This window comes from Choloepus didactylus, chromosome 1 (genome assembly GCF_015220235.1).
Source record: "Choloepus didactylus isolate mChoDid1 chromosome 1, mChoDid1.pri, whole genome shotgun sequence".
NCBI classification, from domain to species: domain Eukaryota; kingdom Metazoa; phylum Chordata; class Mammalia; order Pilosa; family Megalonychidae; genus Choloepus; species Choloepus didactylus.
In genome coordinates this window covers 140,645,032-140,658,054 of record NC_051307.1, presented here as the reverse complement: position 1 = coordinate 140,658,054, position 13,023 = coordinate 140,645,032, and the positions used below count along the sequence as shown (strand labels likewise).

The 13,023-nt window shown below is 38.3% G+C and overlaps 1 protein-coding gene across 1 annotated transcript in view; it reads right to left on the bottom strand.

The window, feature by feature from the left end:
• Positions 1-7,891, bottom strand: part of GPR149 (G protein-coupled receptor 149) — a 102,276-nt gene extending 94,385 nt beyond the window's left edge. Inside the window, exons 1-2 of the mRNA XM_037827429.1 lie at positions 6,383-7,891; positions 5,214-5,406 (exon numbers count right to left, since the gene is read on the bottom strand). Coding sequence (XP_037683357.1) covers positions 5,214-5,406; positions 6,383-7,405 — 1,216 coding nt within the window. The 5' untranslated portion in view covers positions 7,406-7,891. The remainder of the gene's footprint in view (positions 1-5,213; positions 5,407-6,382) is intronic.
• Positions 7,892-13,023: the final 5,132 nt, after the last annotated feature.

Here is a 13,023-nt window from a genome sequence, read left to right as displayed (position 1 = left end):
AATATGGCTTATTTCAGGCAAATTTTCTACTTTGATAGCTCTGTGTTTTATAGCCAGATATTTAACTATTGTTGGTGGAAAAAGTTTATGAAAAATTGTGACTTTTCTATGGGAAAACAGGTAAAATTTGATTTGTTTTGTAATTCACCCCAGTGATTTACATGCTGATTCTATTACTTAAATGCTCCCAGAACTGAAGATTTACAAGCCAGTTCTGTCTGAAAAAAGTGTATAAGCATCATTCATTGTTGTTTGAGCCAGAATAGAAACAAAAAGAATTTCTATTCAAAGAGAATAGAAAAGTAGAAACAGATGTGTTAGTATTTTATATACTGCCTAATTTATATTTGTACTTACTTTTTCTAGTAATATAGATTTTCTAGTAATATAGATAAAACTAGTATTTTTCAGCTACTTTAACAGTGTGAAAGTGAAGAAATTAAAAGGATGTTTTAAGTATTGATTGATTTCTTTTTTCTCTTAAAAAAGGCATAATGTAACAGATTGTTCATTTGGGACCACTAAAAAATGAAAACTGTCATAAAATCTCAATTTTGTGGTGTAACATGATAAAATCAACTTTTATAACTATGTATTTTATTAGTTGCATATTATAACTACGAAATACATAAAGCAAAAATAAGATTTTTGAAGGAGTGTGCAGAATGTATCAATTTCCCTTCATTTAATGATGTGCAAAAGGCAATCTGATGTAGGTTATGAGGAGAAAGGGAGATGGTGAAAGAGGCGATGGGGAAATAGAATATTCCAGGGCAAGGTACTGCTTACAGATAATTTCTTTAACACACCAGCAACCCTACACAGTGAAAAGATTATTGGTCTTACTTTATAGATAAAAAAACTGAGGTTAATAGAGGAAACATACCTGAGATTAATTACCTTGTTAACAAATTTTAATTTAAAACTAACTGAATCTGCAATTGGAATTATTAACCTCTATGTGAAATTTCTTTACTGCTAACCAGACCCAGGAAAGAAATATGTTAATGGAAGCAGAATGACTACCCTTAAGTAAGAGGAAGTGTATTAATTATGAAGTGTAACCAAAGAAAACATTTCATATTAGTGAGTTTTCTTAGCACTAAAGGTAAATTCTGAGTGAGGTTACTAAGAGAAATATATTAGGTATAACAATGTCACCCCTGGTTGGCAATCCTTGACCAAAGGGTAATTATAAGGGGGAAAAACCCTGTTTCTATTGTAGTGAATAATCATAACTATGTTGAAGAGTAATCTTAGTATCAGAGTCACAGTAAATCATTTATAAGCTCCTTGAAAACAAAGTGTATGTCTTATTCATTTTTATGAATCAAGAGTAGAAAAACTCCTATGTCTAGAGGTGCCAGTTAGGTAACATCAATATTTAATAAGGCTTACATATTTATTGTGGCAAATGGAAGAGCTTCCTTTCCATGTAAGCCTTAGGTCCAGCCAATTGTTGTAAGATGGAGGAGCTGCAATGTCATATTTTCTGATATTTCAAGACAATACAGATATGCAGGTTTTGATGTAAAATCTGATCTTAAAATCTTTACACCTATTTAAAATTGACCCAAAACACCTGTGAGCTAGGAAATGCAAATCCAAATCACAATGAAATACCATGTCATACCCACAGGATGGCTATTATTTTAAAAAATGGAAAATAACAAGTGTCAGAGAGGATTGGAGAAATTGGAACTCTAGTGTATTGTTAGTGGGAATGCAAAATGGTGCAGCCACTTGGAAAGCAGTTATAGCAGTTCTTCAAAAAGTTAAATATAGAACTACCATATCACCCAGCAATCCCACTTATATGCCCAAAGAAAGTGAAAATAGGATCTCAAACAGATACTAGCACACCAAAAATTATAGCAGTATTATTTACAATAGTCAAAAGATGAAAAGGACCCTGTGTCCATCAACAAATGAAGGGCTAAACAAAATGTGGTACATACGTACATGGAATATAATTTGGTCATAAGAAAGAATGAAGTTCTGAGACATGCTGCAATGTGGAAGAACCTTGGAAACATGCTCATTGAAATAAACAAGACATATAAGGACAAATGTATGCTTTGACTTATTAAGAGATGTCTAGAAACAGCAAATATGCAGAAACAGAAAGTAGATTAGAGATTATCAAGAAATGGGGGAGAGGGGAAGGAGAGTATATGTTTGGTGGTTATATAGCACATGTAAAAATAATTTTAAAAAATACCTATGAAAACTATAAAACCATGTCTTTGAATCAAATTCAGCTCATGGGCCATGAGTTGGGAACCTCCGGTCTATATTGAACATGTAGCACAGTGCCAGATTCATGGTGACCCACTCCCCTAATACATATTGGATGAGTGAGTGAGTGAATGAATGAAGCAAGCAGTGAGAATCATGCCTGGTGTGAGAGGGAAGGTTTGTGACAGGATGGCTGTGAGTTAAAGACCCTGGATGAATGGAATATGATTTCAAGAGAAACGGTAACTTTAAAAGTGATTTATTTATAGGAAGTAGGGAATCAAGGGCATTAGAGGTCCTGACTCCTACTTTCATGCCACTGAAAAGCTTAGCGGAATTGCTTTTTAATTTTTTTTCATGTAGACAATGGTCTTTCACTGATTAGTAACTTGCGAGAAACTTTAAGACAATCAGAAAACACAGCCCAGGATATTTTCAAATCTGTACAACAATTCTGAAAAATAAACACAATGTTCTATTTTCTCTGAAAAGCAAAATTTTCACCGTTCCAAACTCAGAACAAAATATGAGTCAGCTCTAGTCTTTTGTTTTTAGTCACATCTTGCCAATTATAATTTTAGACATAAATAATTATATCAGCTAAAAAAATGAATAATTCTTCAGAGTAATATGTCACTTACCAGGTACTCTGATTTTGTTAAAAATAAAATTGGAAATCTGAGTTTTTATATAAAGAATTTTATTTTAACTGTTTTTTCAATTAAAAAAAACATTGTGTCAGGAAAATAAAAGTCTGAAAGCCATATCCAGCCCATATGTCTGCCACCTGAGACCTCTGTGTCACTGTCAACTCAATTTTTTTTTTACACTTTTGAGATGTTGGTAAATAAAGATCATTGTTGGAAACAGGAAAGAATTACTATTTCTGAAAATTATTTTCCAGGACTGAGTCATTTTCTAGCTGCACGTCACTCAGTTCCCATTCAGTGAAGCTGAGATGTAGAATCATACTTACAACTACAAAATGAAAATATGGTAAATATAAGTTAGGAAAAAAAATATTTTCCCTTTCTCCTGAAGTTTGATGATAAAGAATGTAAAGGGGGGGCTATCTTAGTTTGTCAAAGGAAAAGATCTTAAATGTGAAATTCCAGTAATAATGCCGAAGAAAATACTATAGCTGATCAAGCACTGGCCCACCTAAGACAGCCATCTTTGGGCTTTACAGACTCTGTTGTTGTGTCGTCCCAGCAACAGGAAAATTTATGGTGGCTGTCAGACAGTGAAAATGTCCCAATCTAATTCTCAAAATTCTCCTATGGCAGAGTTTGGGATCATAAAAGTGAATGGAGTCATTTGAACTATAGAGATCTTAAACTAATATTTCTCACACCACTCCTGTTTTAGTTTTGAACCCATGTCTTTTCTTATAAGCTACATATTTCAAGGACCTCTTTTGAATTTAAACATAAATGCATATAAAAATGGTAATTTTAGAGAAAACATATTATTTTGGTCTTGAAAGTCCTGGCTGTAATTTCAGACAAGTGATATTAACATGATTGTTGATTCTGCTAGCCTGAGGTTTTTCTATCTGTGGTACAGAAGATAAAATATGTCCTCGGTCATTTGTAGTGATAATCCTGTTGCATTGCTTTGTTTTTTGCTTCTGATCTAGGTGTCCCCACTCCTTAAAAATGACTGTCCTAAACCATCTCACTAAGATTTTTCATTCTCACTGGCACTTGACTCTTCTTATCTTTCTCACAATATTAAATGTTATAAATCAAGACTGGTTCACTTATTTAGTGGAAAAATGTTAATATTTCATTAGAATGTTAGAATCTCTAGGCTTGTAAATGATTTCTTATGTGTTCCATAACAGTGCCCCATAAAGGTTTATTATTAATTTTTTGTATCCCAGCACTATTATATTAACCCCCAGAAGCACATCATTACTATACGCTGTATGGGTATCTTATTTTAAAGACAGATGAATTTGGCATTTATTAACAGCAAATCTTTATGGCATCTTTAACAATAAAAAAATCTTCTGGACATTTGAAAAACATCTAGGCACACTAAATTTTAAATGTCATCAACACATGGAAAATACCCAGATCATGACTAATTAATATTTATAAAATAACCCTGTTGTTGAATTGATTGCAGAGTATGTTTTGATATCTTTCAGTTTTTACAACTCTAAAATAGCCTAAGATGAACTATCTTTATTTAACCTTTCTTCTCTATTAAAGAATAGTATACTTGCCTATTCTGAGCAAAGAATTTCTCATGGGTAATGGAACAGTTAATTCAGCCTACAGTAATGAGATTTATTAACTAGTACAACAGCCTATTTTTTTTGTCTGGAATGACAAAATAACAATATCTATTTCCTTCCTATCAGAATTAAAGTAAACAGGTTCTTTTTCAGACTTCTCCTGACTTGGAATATGGGAACAATTACATTCTAGAGAATTTTGTAACTAAACTTGCCTCCCCAACCCCATTGTAGGTGTGCTCTTTAGTACACAGACATTTTTTTTATAGTAAATAGCATGGTTAGATTCATATGTGAACAGATGTCGACAAACTCTTTTTAGAGGCAGGCTTCTTACAGAAAATTTTATATGCAGGCTTTTCATAGCAAATTTTATATGCAGACTTGGGATGGGGGTTTATTTTCTTCTCTGGGCAATGAGCCCTGGTGGATATAGTATCTAAGGGCCTTTGTTGATTTCATGCTATGTTTGAATGAATGCTAGTCTCTTGCTATGGTATCTAAAATAATTATTCAAGGCAAAACTACTACATAAGGTTAAGTTTTAAGCCTGCTTCATTTAAAAGCTATGCCAACACTGTGCTAAGAATTATAATTTCTTCCGACTATTCACCATTTACATTTGTCCTTGGGCTGCTCATTTCCTTCTCAGGCAACTTTCTTAATAGACCACTTTACCTACCTGAATGTATGCACATTACTTCCACCTGCCGCACTGTCTAGGACTTACTTTTTTTCTCATCGGATGCCACTGCGTATGAGTTCTGCCTGCAGTTGATGATGCAGCCACAGGGTAGGTGGGTCCAGCGTTTGGACAAGACAAACACTGGGGTAACAGTGGAGGCCAGCAGGGTTAGTAGAAAGCTGAGTGTCTCGAAGGGAAGGCTCTGAAATCCCACCACGTGCTGGGCCACCATGCGGATCTGCAAAGGCGAGAGAGCTTCAGCCCTAATTCGGGATCACGTTTTCTACTTCCCCAAGCCTTTTCCCCATCACGCTTCCCCAGTCCCCTTCTCCACGCCCCTTTTCTGCTTGAGAACAGGAAGCCCTGCTCCTGGACTGGTGCACTCGACTTCAGTGGTGGGTCCCTGGGAGCCTGTGGGACGCGCCCCGCTCCGCGAGACTACACAGGGCTTTGGGGGTTCCCGCTCTTGGGAGCCGGGTGTGCGGCCCCTATCAACTCAAGTCGCCACTAGAGAGGCACAGTTTACAACCTGGGACACAAACAGAGTTAACAGGCGGGCGCCCGTGGGAACTGCATCTGGTACTCCAGATGGTCTTTGTCCCGGGTCTGATCCCTCGCCTCCGCCCAGGCGCGCCTGTCGCAGCGGGCGCTATCCTGCCACCTCTCAACTGGACTCCCTCCAAGAGGCCTGAACAAAAGCCTGCTTCGTCCCCTCCTCTCCTCTCACTTCATCTGATCGCGCCCCTCTTCTCGCCCTGCTGGAGACGAGCGGTGTCCTCACCAGGCAGGAATGGAACGGTGAGAAGGGGATGGCATTAGGTTGGGGGGGGAAACGAAACAAAACAAACAAGGAAACAAACAAACAAAAAACCCTTCTTACTCCCTCTCTTTTCTAAACACAGTTGGCCATGACAGATCTGGGAAAACTAACTCGCCCATTCTGGAAAGCTTCATCTCCTCCCCCCTCCCCCACCATGCGCCCCTCTTCCTCCCACCCCAATTCTGAAGTGAGAAACACTTGAAGGCGTAGGCTTCGGAGCCAACTACCCGGAATTTGCTTGCCACCAAGTGCGTTTCCAAAACCCAGCGAAATACACTTGAAAGCGGACTGTTTGCGCGTCTCTTTACGACTCTCCAAACCAGAGATGCTGGTCCCAACACCCATTCACAATAACTGGCACACACGCGCGCTCTGTGAGCAACTGCACTTTTACCATCATGGGCAGCCAGAGGGTGACTTTTGTGAGCGCAAGGATCAAAGAGAAGCGCTTTTGCGCTATGCTCCTGGTGAAGCTCCTCGTGCCGTAGAGAGTGCCCGGGTTCTCACGCCTGCAGGTCCCAGCCCCAGCCGCAGGGGCAGCGCCGCGCCTCAGTCCCCGCCCAGGCCCTTCCCTCGCTGGCGGATCCGGTCCGAACGCAGTGTCCGAGCTCGGGGAGCATCCTCTCAAACACCGCAGGGTCGGGCCAGGGGCATCCTTTGGGGACAGGGAAGTCACTCTGCCCCTGGTTGGAGGGGTTCCGGGAGTGGAAGCTCCGCGGGAAATTTCCTGGTAGTTGGCGTGGCATCTCGGCGGCTCCTCCGAACACAGCAACTGGTGAGTGAGAGGCACCGAGAGGCCCACGAGGAGTCCAAAAGCCGAAGTGTATACCGCAAAGAGGAGCAGCACGTAGGAGCTGGAGCAGTCGGCCAGACAACCCCAGGGCGTGCGCACAAAGGCGCCCCAGCCGCACAGCGGGAGGGCAGAGAGAAGCAGACTGGCTGCCCACACGGTCAGCGCCACGCCAAGCACCTGGCCAGATCTTCTGGAGGCTGCCTCGCCCCGCACAGTCTTGTGCATCGTGTAAAAGTTGTATGAGACCAGGAGGGCCGCCTTCAAGTTGCTCGAGAGGCCCTGACATAAATACAGCAAGGCAGAAGTGGTGCACAGAGACTGGAAGTAGCCGGGGACTTCATTTGGCCACTGCAGGAACATGAAGATTGTCACCGACAGGACGCTCATGAGATCATCTCCAGACCAGGAGGCTACAAGCATGGACACAACTGTTCGGTTCTGCATTTTTAGCAGGGAAAATAGTGAAAAAATGCTGCCCGCCAGAGCAGCAAGAGTCATTAAACATGTCAGGCAAAAAAGAAAGATATTCAGAGTTCTTGGCGGATTCGAAAGTTCCGTAGAATTATGATTTTCCTTCCACAGGTTAGAGTCATTTGTTGGCAAGTTACTGAGAAATACAGACATTGTCCTTGGTCAGTATTTAATTTCCCTTTTCAATGAGTCTGTACAATTTCCCCCAAACAAAGAATGGCTTTTAGTTGCAAATCAGATTTCATTTTCTTCTCTGAAGTTTTCCTCTAGTTGTTCCCTCGGTTAGTCCTGCAGGAAATGGTCAGGCATGTCTCCTTTAGATCTGACTCAACCCATATTTAAAAATTGGGTTCCATTTAAAACATTAATAAGAAACTTTTCAATCTCCTAATTAAAAACAAACAAACCAAAAAACTCCCTCCCACGATCAAGTTTCGGTCAAGAAAGCAAAAGCTCCTCAGGTAGACTGGAAAACAATGATGCCTGGGTCCTTTGGGGTTCTTCTTATGGAGCAAAGCAGCTTGGAGCTTGAGGTAATCAAACTCTATGCACTTTTAAGAGCAGTATAATGATGCATTTGGTTCCAGAGCTGGATTCAAAGGCAGGCAGATTGTCAGGTAGGTTTCAGCTCTGCGGGCTGTGAGTGTGTGTGTGTGAGAGAGAGGCAGTCAGAGGGCGCCTGAGCGCAGGCTAGAGTCTGAACCGCTGTGTTTTTCAATCTGCCTGTGATCCTCAGAGCTGCAGGAGGGAGGAGTCAGCTCTAAGCAGGAGAAAAGCTGGAACAAAAAGGAGGGGAGCTCAGTGTATGAGTGAAAGGATGTATATCTTCTCAGCGTGCCTCATCTAAAGCAAGAAACAGTATCCTTATTAAGCTTTTCTCTTTGATACGGCATTTGAAATTAGCCCCAATACTTGCTCAGGCTTGATATGAAATACAGATATCACCTTTGAAGGTCCAAGTTACTCTGCTAACTAAGGGGCTGCTTTTATTCTTATCTGGACTTCCCTGCTTCATAATCCACTGGAGGAAAAATAGAATAGAATGTGCCAGCTTTATTCTTTCTCTTAAAAAATATTGTACTTTATAATAATATCATTATGGTCCTCATTACATTGAAACAAGATTATGCAGAATCTCTGGGCAGAGCCAAATTAGCTTTAGGCCTGTAGCTATTTGTTTTCTGCCAACATCATCAAGTAAGTAGGCTGCCATTTGAAGAAATGATATTGCTAGTTGTTATTCAAGCCAGATGACATTATATAGGGACTACCAGGAAGGTCACCCTACAAAAACATTTTAAACCAGAGTATAATAACTGCACTCTGAACTCTTTTTAAGAATTGTTGGTTTTGCAAGATGAGTGGCATAAGCTAAGAAGTAATTGACAGTGGTTCTGGTCAGGCATTTCCCAGGATGCTTTAGAGCAGCATTCCTCCCTCAGCTCACCTCTTGATCAGACCCATTCCCCCCTACCCCAGTACTGGAGGTCTGAAAGGAAGTAGAGGAAGGTGAAGGGGGAGTTGACATGCTAATGATCTAAATGAATGTAAGTGGTTATAGAACTGTGATCATTCCTTTCATTTTAGAAATAACTGAAGCTACATTTTGAACCTGAATCTACTCAAGTGGCAAACAATTGTATTAGTCACTGCCAGCCATACCCATCAATAAACACTGTAGGCTTTTCACTTATCTCGGCATGTTGATTGTTTGATTTTCCCCTTCACTCAGCAAATGAAAACAAAAACCACATGTAACAACTATCTCAGCCCTCTAGCTCTTCTACTGATAGCAATAGACCCTGCAGTTCTGTGGGAGTAGGAAGGGTCTGCGAGTAAATTCCTTTAAAAGTAATGTTCCTTGCAGAAGCACAAAATTGTATACAGACCTTATTTTTTATCACTTTCAAAAATCGGTGTCATGGTATTCTGCTCCTCTCGGATCTCATTCCTTCCCTCCATAAGCAAGAATATTAATCTCCAAAATAGTATTAAGCATGGATATTCAGCTAGATTGAGCAATAAGTATCACTTTATTAATATGAATAGAAATTAATAGTAGCTCTTGTGATACTATTTCAGGACTGGGGCTATTCCCCCATCATTACCATCATTTCTGAGTTTTGCATTAAATAGAAATTTGGAAAAGGAGCAACCTAACCACCATGTTGCTCTGATCTCTAGGATGCTGCAGAGAGGGAATAGTGTTTGGCACACCTTCAAGTGTTGGTAGTGGAATTGCTACCACTAGGGAGCAAGAAGAGATATCTGAATTCCACTTCAGGCTCTGCCATTGCTGGATGTGTAACCTAAGGCAAAAAACCTTATACTTTCTGGATGTTTTTAAAATAAGGAGTTTTGATTGGATGATTTTTAAGGTCATTTCCAGTTCTAAAACTCAATGATATAATTTTTAAAAGTTCAGATTAACGTCACCTTAATTTTATTTTCTGCCAACTTTGCAATAATCAGCATTGTTATCATTATAAAAGGCAGAAGCCTGTAAGAGTTGATGTTTGGGTCCTTCATGCTCTTTCCCTGCTATGATAGTCTCTGAGCCCTTGTCAGTATGAAGATGCCATAAGATTCAAGCAGACTGGACTGTTGAGTCATCTGAGTGATTATGGCTGCCCTGGAGAGCTGTGTGAAGCCACAGCAAGCTTTGTGTGAGTAAGAAATAAACGTTTGTTGTGTAAGACACTGAAATTTGGGGTTTTGTTCTTATTGCATGATAACCTGGCTCATCCTAATAGTGTTAGGTATTGCCCCCATTTCATAGATGAGAAAACAGAGGCATAGAAACGTTAATTGATTTGCCCAAGGTAACATAGCTATTAAGTGTTAGAACTGGATTTTAAAACTGTAGTCTGGCTCTGCATTCTTAATCACAACAGCCACAAATGTTCTAGTAACCTCTTCTAAGCACCCCATCCTTGGGCATACTTCCGATCAATGTTGATAATGATAACATTTTTTTCTACTTTCTTTTCTCCCAAAGTATGTTTGAAATGTCACATTTTTCAAAATTTTAATTTACAACTTTTTACCAACCCTTATATTTTATAGAATGCATGCATATAAATATATACAACAGCATTTCTTGAAAGTTATAAGTCCTCTTCTTAGACACAATCTCATTTTCTTTACAATATACTCCTTAGTTTAAAAAATGTCACTCTAAGTGACTTTCATATAGTGAGGATAACTTTTCAGAGACGAGAAGAAAAATATCTAAGAAGCCCCTTTGTGTCTTAAAAAAAATTCACTCAGTTCCTGTAAGTGAGCCTTGTTTATCTCACCTATGTTAAAGCTTTTTATCTTCAATTATTTTAAATTCTGTCTTCAAATTGCTCAATAATATGAATTTATATTGCTTTAAACGGAAATTATGGCTATGCCAGAACAGTTTGGGTGAAGATTCACTTATTGTTGCCCCACTGCTTCTTTAATTACTTTAAAACATGTACTGAATATAGCATTACAGACTCTAAAACAACCTACAGAGAATTACATGACAATAATTTCATTAGGTTTGGAGTTTATGAAGTCCTTGATGTAATTATACCTTTGCAAAGTGCTTCAGGCAATTCATTTCTCTAAAAGTCCACTTTATATCTAAAAATCCTCACAGACCAGGAAAGAGCACAAAAAGTTGTACTTGAGTATTGTAAAATAACATTCTTAGCAATGTAGGACTTTGGCAATAAAACTAACCACAGGACCAAATGGAATTGTTTAGTCTTGTTTTTTTATGAAAATAAAAAAAGTATCATAAATAAAGTTAATCATGAAGGTATAATACCCCTCTATTTTTAGAAATATAGTGTTATGAAGCCAAAACATTTTAGATTACTTGCTCAGTTTAAGACTGTCTAATATAACACAAAGCTCAAATGAGAGATCTCAAAAATTATCCAGGTATTATGAACACACATATATAACATGTAATTAAAATTTGGATTTTATAAATAAAAACATTTAATAAACACATAAATTTACAATATATATAATTGTGTATATATAAATTTATAATACATATAATTGCATATGTGTATTATACAGATTATATGAAATACATACTTACTCTGGTTCAGCTGATGGTTTGCCAAAAAAGTGATTGACAGTTTGGCATCATAGGAAAGCCCAAATGCTGTGATTTATGTTCTTCTTTTTCAGTGTCTCATCAGAAACCCACCATATCTTAATAATGCCTAATAATTATGAGTTAGGACACAATTTAATTTGGCTGTAAGTCAGAGAAACTAGTTCTGAGAAACCTACTAAACACACTGTAAACCCAAAGGTGCTCCTTGACATTTAGGGTGGTTATGTTTCAAAGGTCTTTCAAATGGGAAAGTCCATGATTATGATATTTTTAATCTATTTCATGGTTAATATAAGATACAAAAAGTTGGAGGTGTGTATGTATACATGTAAATGTAGAACAGCTAGAGAGAAATAAGATTTCTCACTAATGGTTACTGCTTATTCAGTTTTGCTCAATCTGAACACTAGATCTTGACTATAGAAGTTATTTAAGGGCCACTTAACTATATGATGAAGATAATACCTGGAGGAGTTTTTATGTAGAGCTTAGTGAAACTGTTGAATGGATTGAGAATTACTAAACACATTTCATGGAACAAAAATAATACATAATTTATCACATAGCTTTATTAAACATAATTATATACAGTAAACATTTATTCATTCAACAAATATCTGAGTGTCTATGGTTCAGGCAATGTGCATTGGTGGCAAACAAAACATTGTGACCCCTGCCCTTGTGACCCTTACGGTCTAATCATTTCTTGTACCATCTTCTTCCTTGAATTCCTCTCTTTGAAAACAACCTTCCATTCCAAGGGTTTCAATAAGATAAATATTTAATACTGGAGATGAGAATGTCCTGAATGCAAATGAATTGACCAAACCTTAACTTCAGTAATGAACTAATGAAGAGGGACTCCTGTACCTTATGTACAAGAGGTTCATTTGAGTTACAAGATTTCCAAGAAATTATTTTAACATCTCCTCAGTATCTCAGGGATAGAGTATTTCCTGAGCTAATTATTATCAATATAAGTGATATACAGAGGGGTTGTGATATTAATTTCTAGTTTCCCTTCAGTAGGGAACTGGTGAAAACCCTTCAGTAGCTGTGAGAACAGTTATCTGTTCTGGTCTGGTCCTGATTTCTCTTTGTCTTTTGTGGTCCATGTAATGCTAATCCTTGATTATTATGTGACTCCCCATTATTCATGTTCCATGCCAGTGTGGGATATTGCTTCTTTTTAAATAAAGCCTTTCTTAGTATTATCAGAACTTTGTCAGTTTCTACATCTATAATTGTTCAAAGTTCACTTTAATAACGAAAACTGCATTAACCATGTTCTCAAAAAAGACTGCTCTTTCCAATCCTTTGCAAAATGAATGCCTCTTGCTGCCCTAGAAGTGGCTTCTCTCTCTTTGTGGTCAGTGCTATAGCTTTGCTTTCTAAACTGAGCACTCTGTGCCCTGTGTGAACATTGTCATCTTCCTTGGGGTGATATGTGGACTATTGTGATGAGAAATACGTTCTATCTTAGGCCTTTTTTGCCCAACTTCCTTCAATGGGCAAAAACAATGACTTTCAAAAATTTCTTGGTTTCTTAAAAGGGTCGACAAAGTGCTTTCTGCAGGCTAGTGCCTGTTTTTGTAAATAAAATTTTATTGGAATATGGTCATGCACATTCATTTGTGTTTTTCTTCTGGCCCTTTCAAGCTACAAT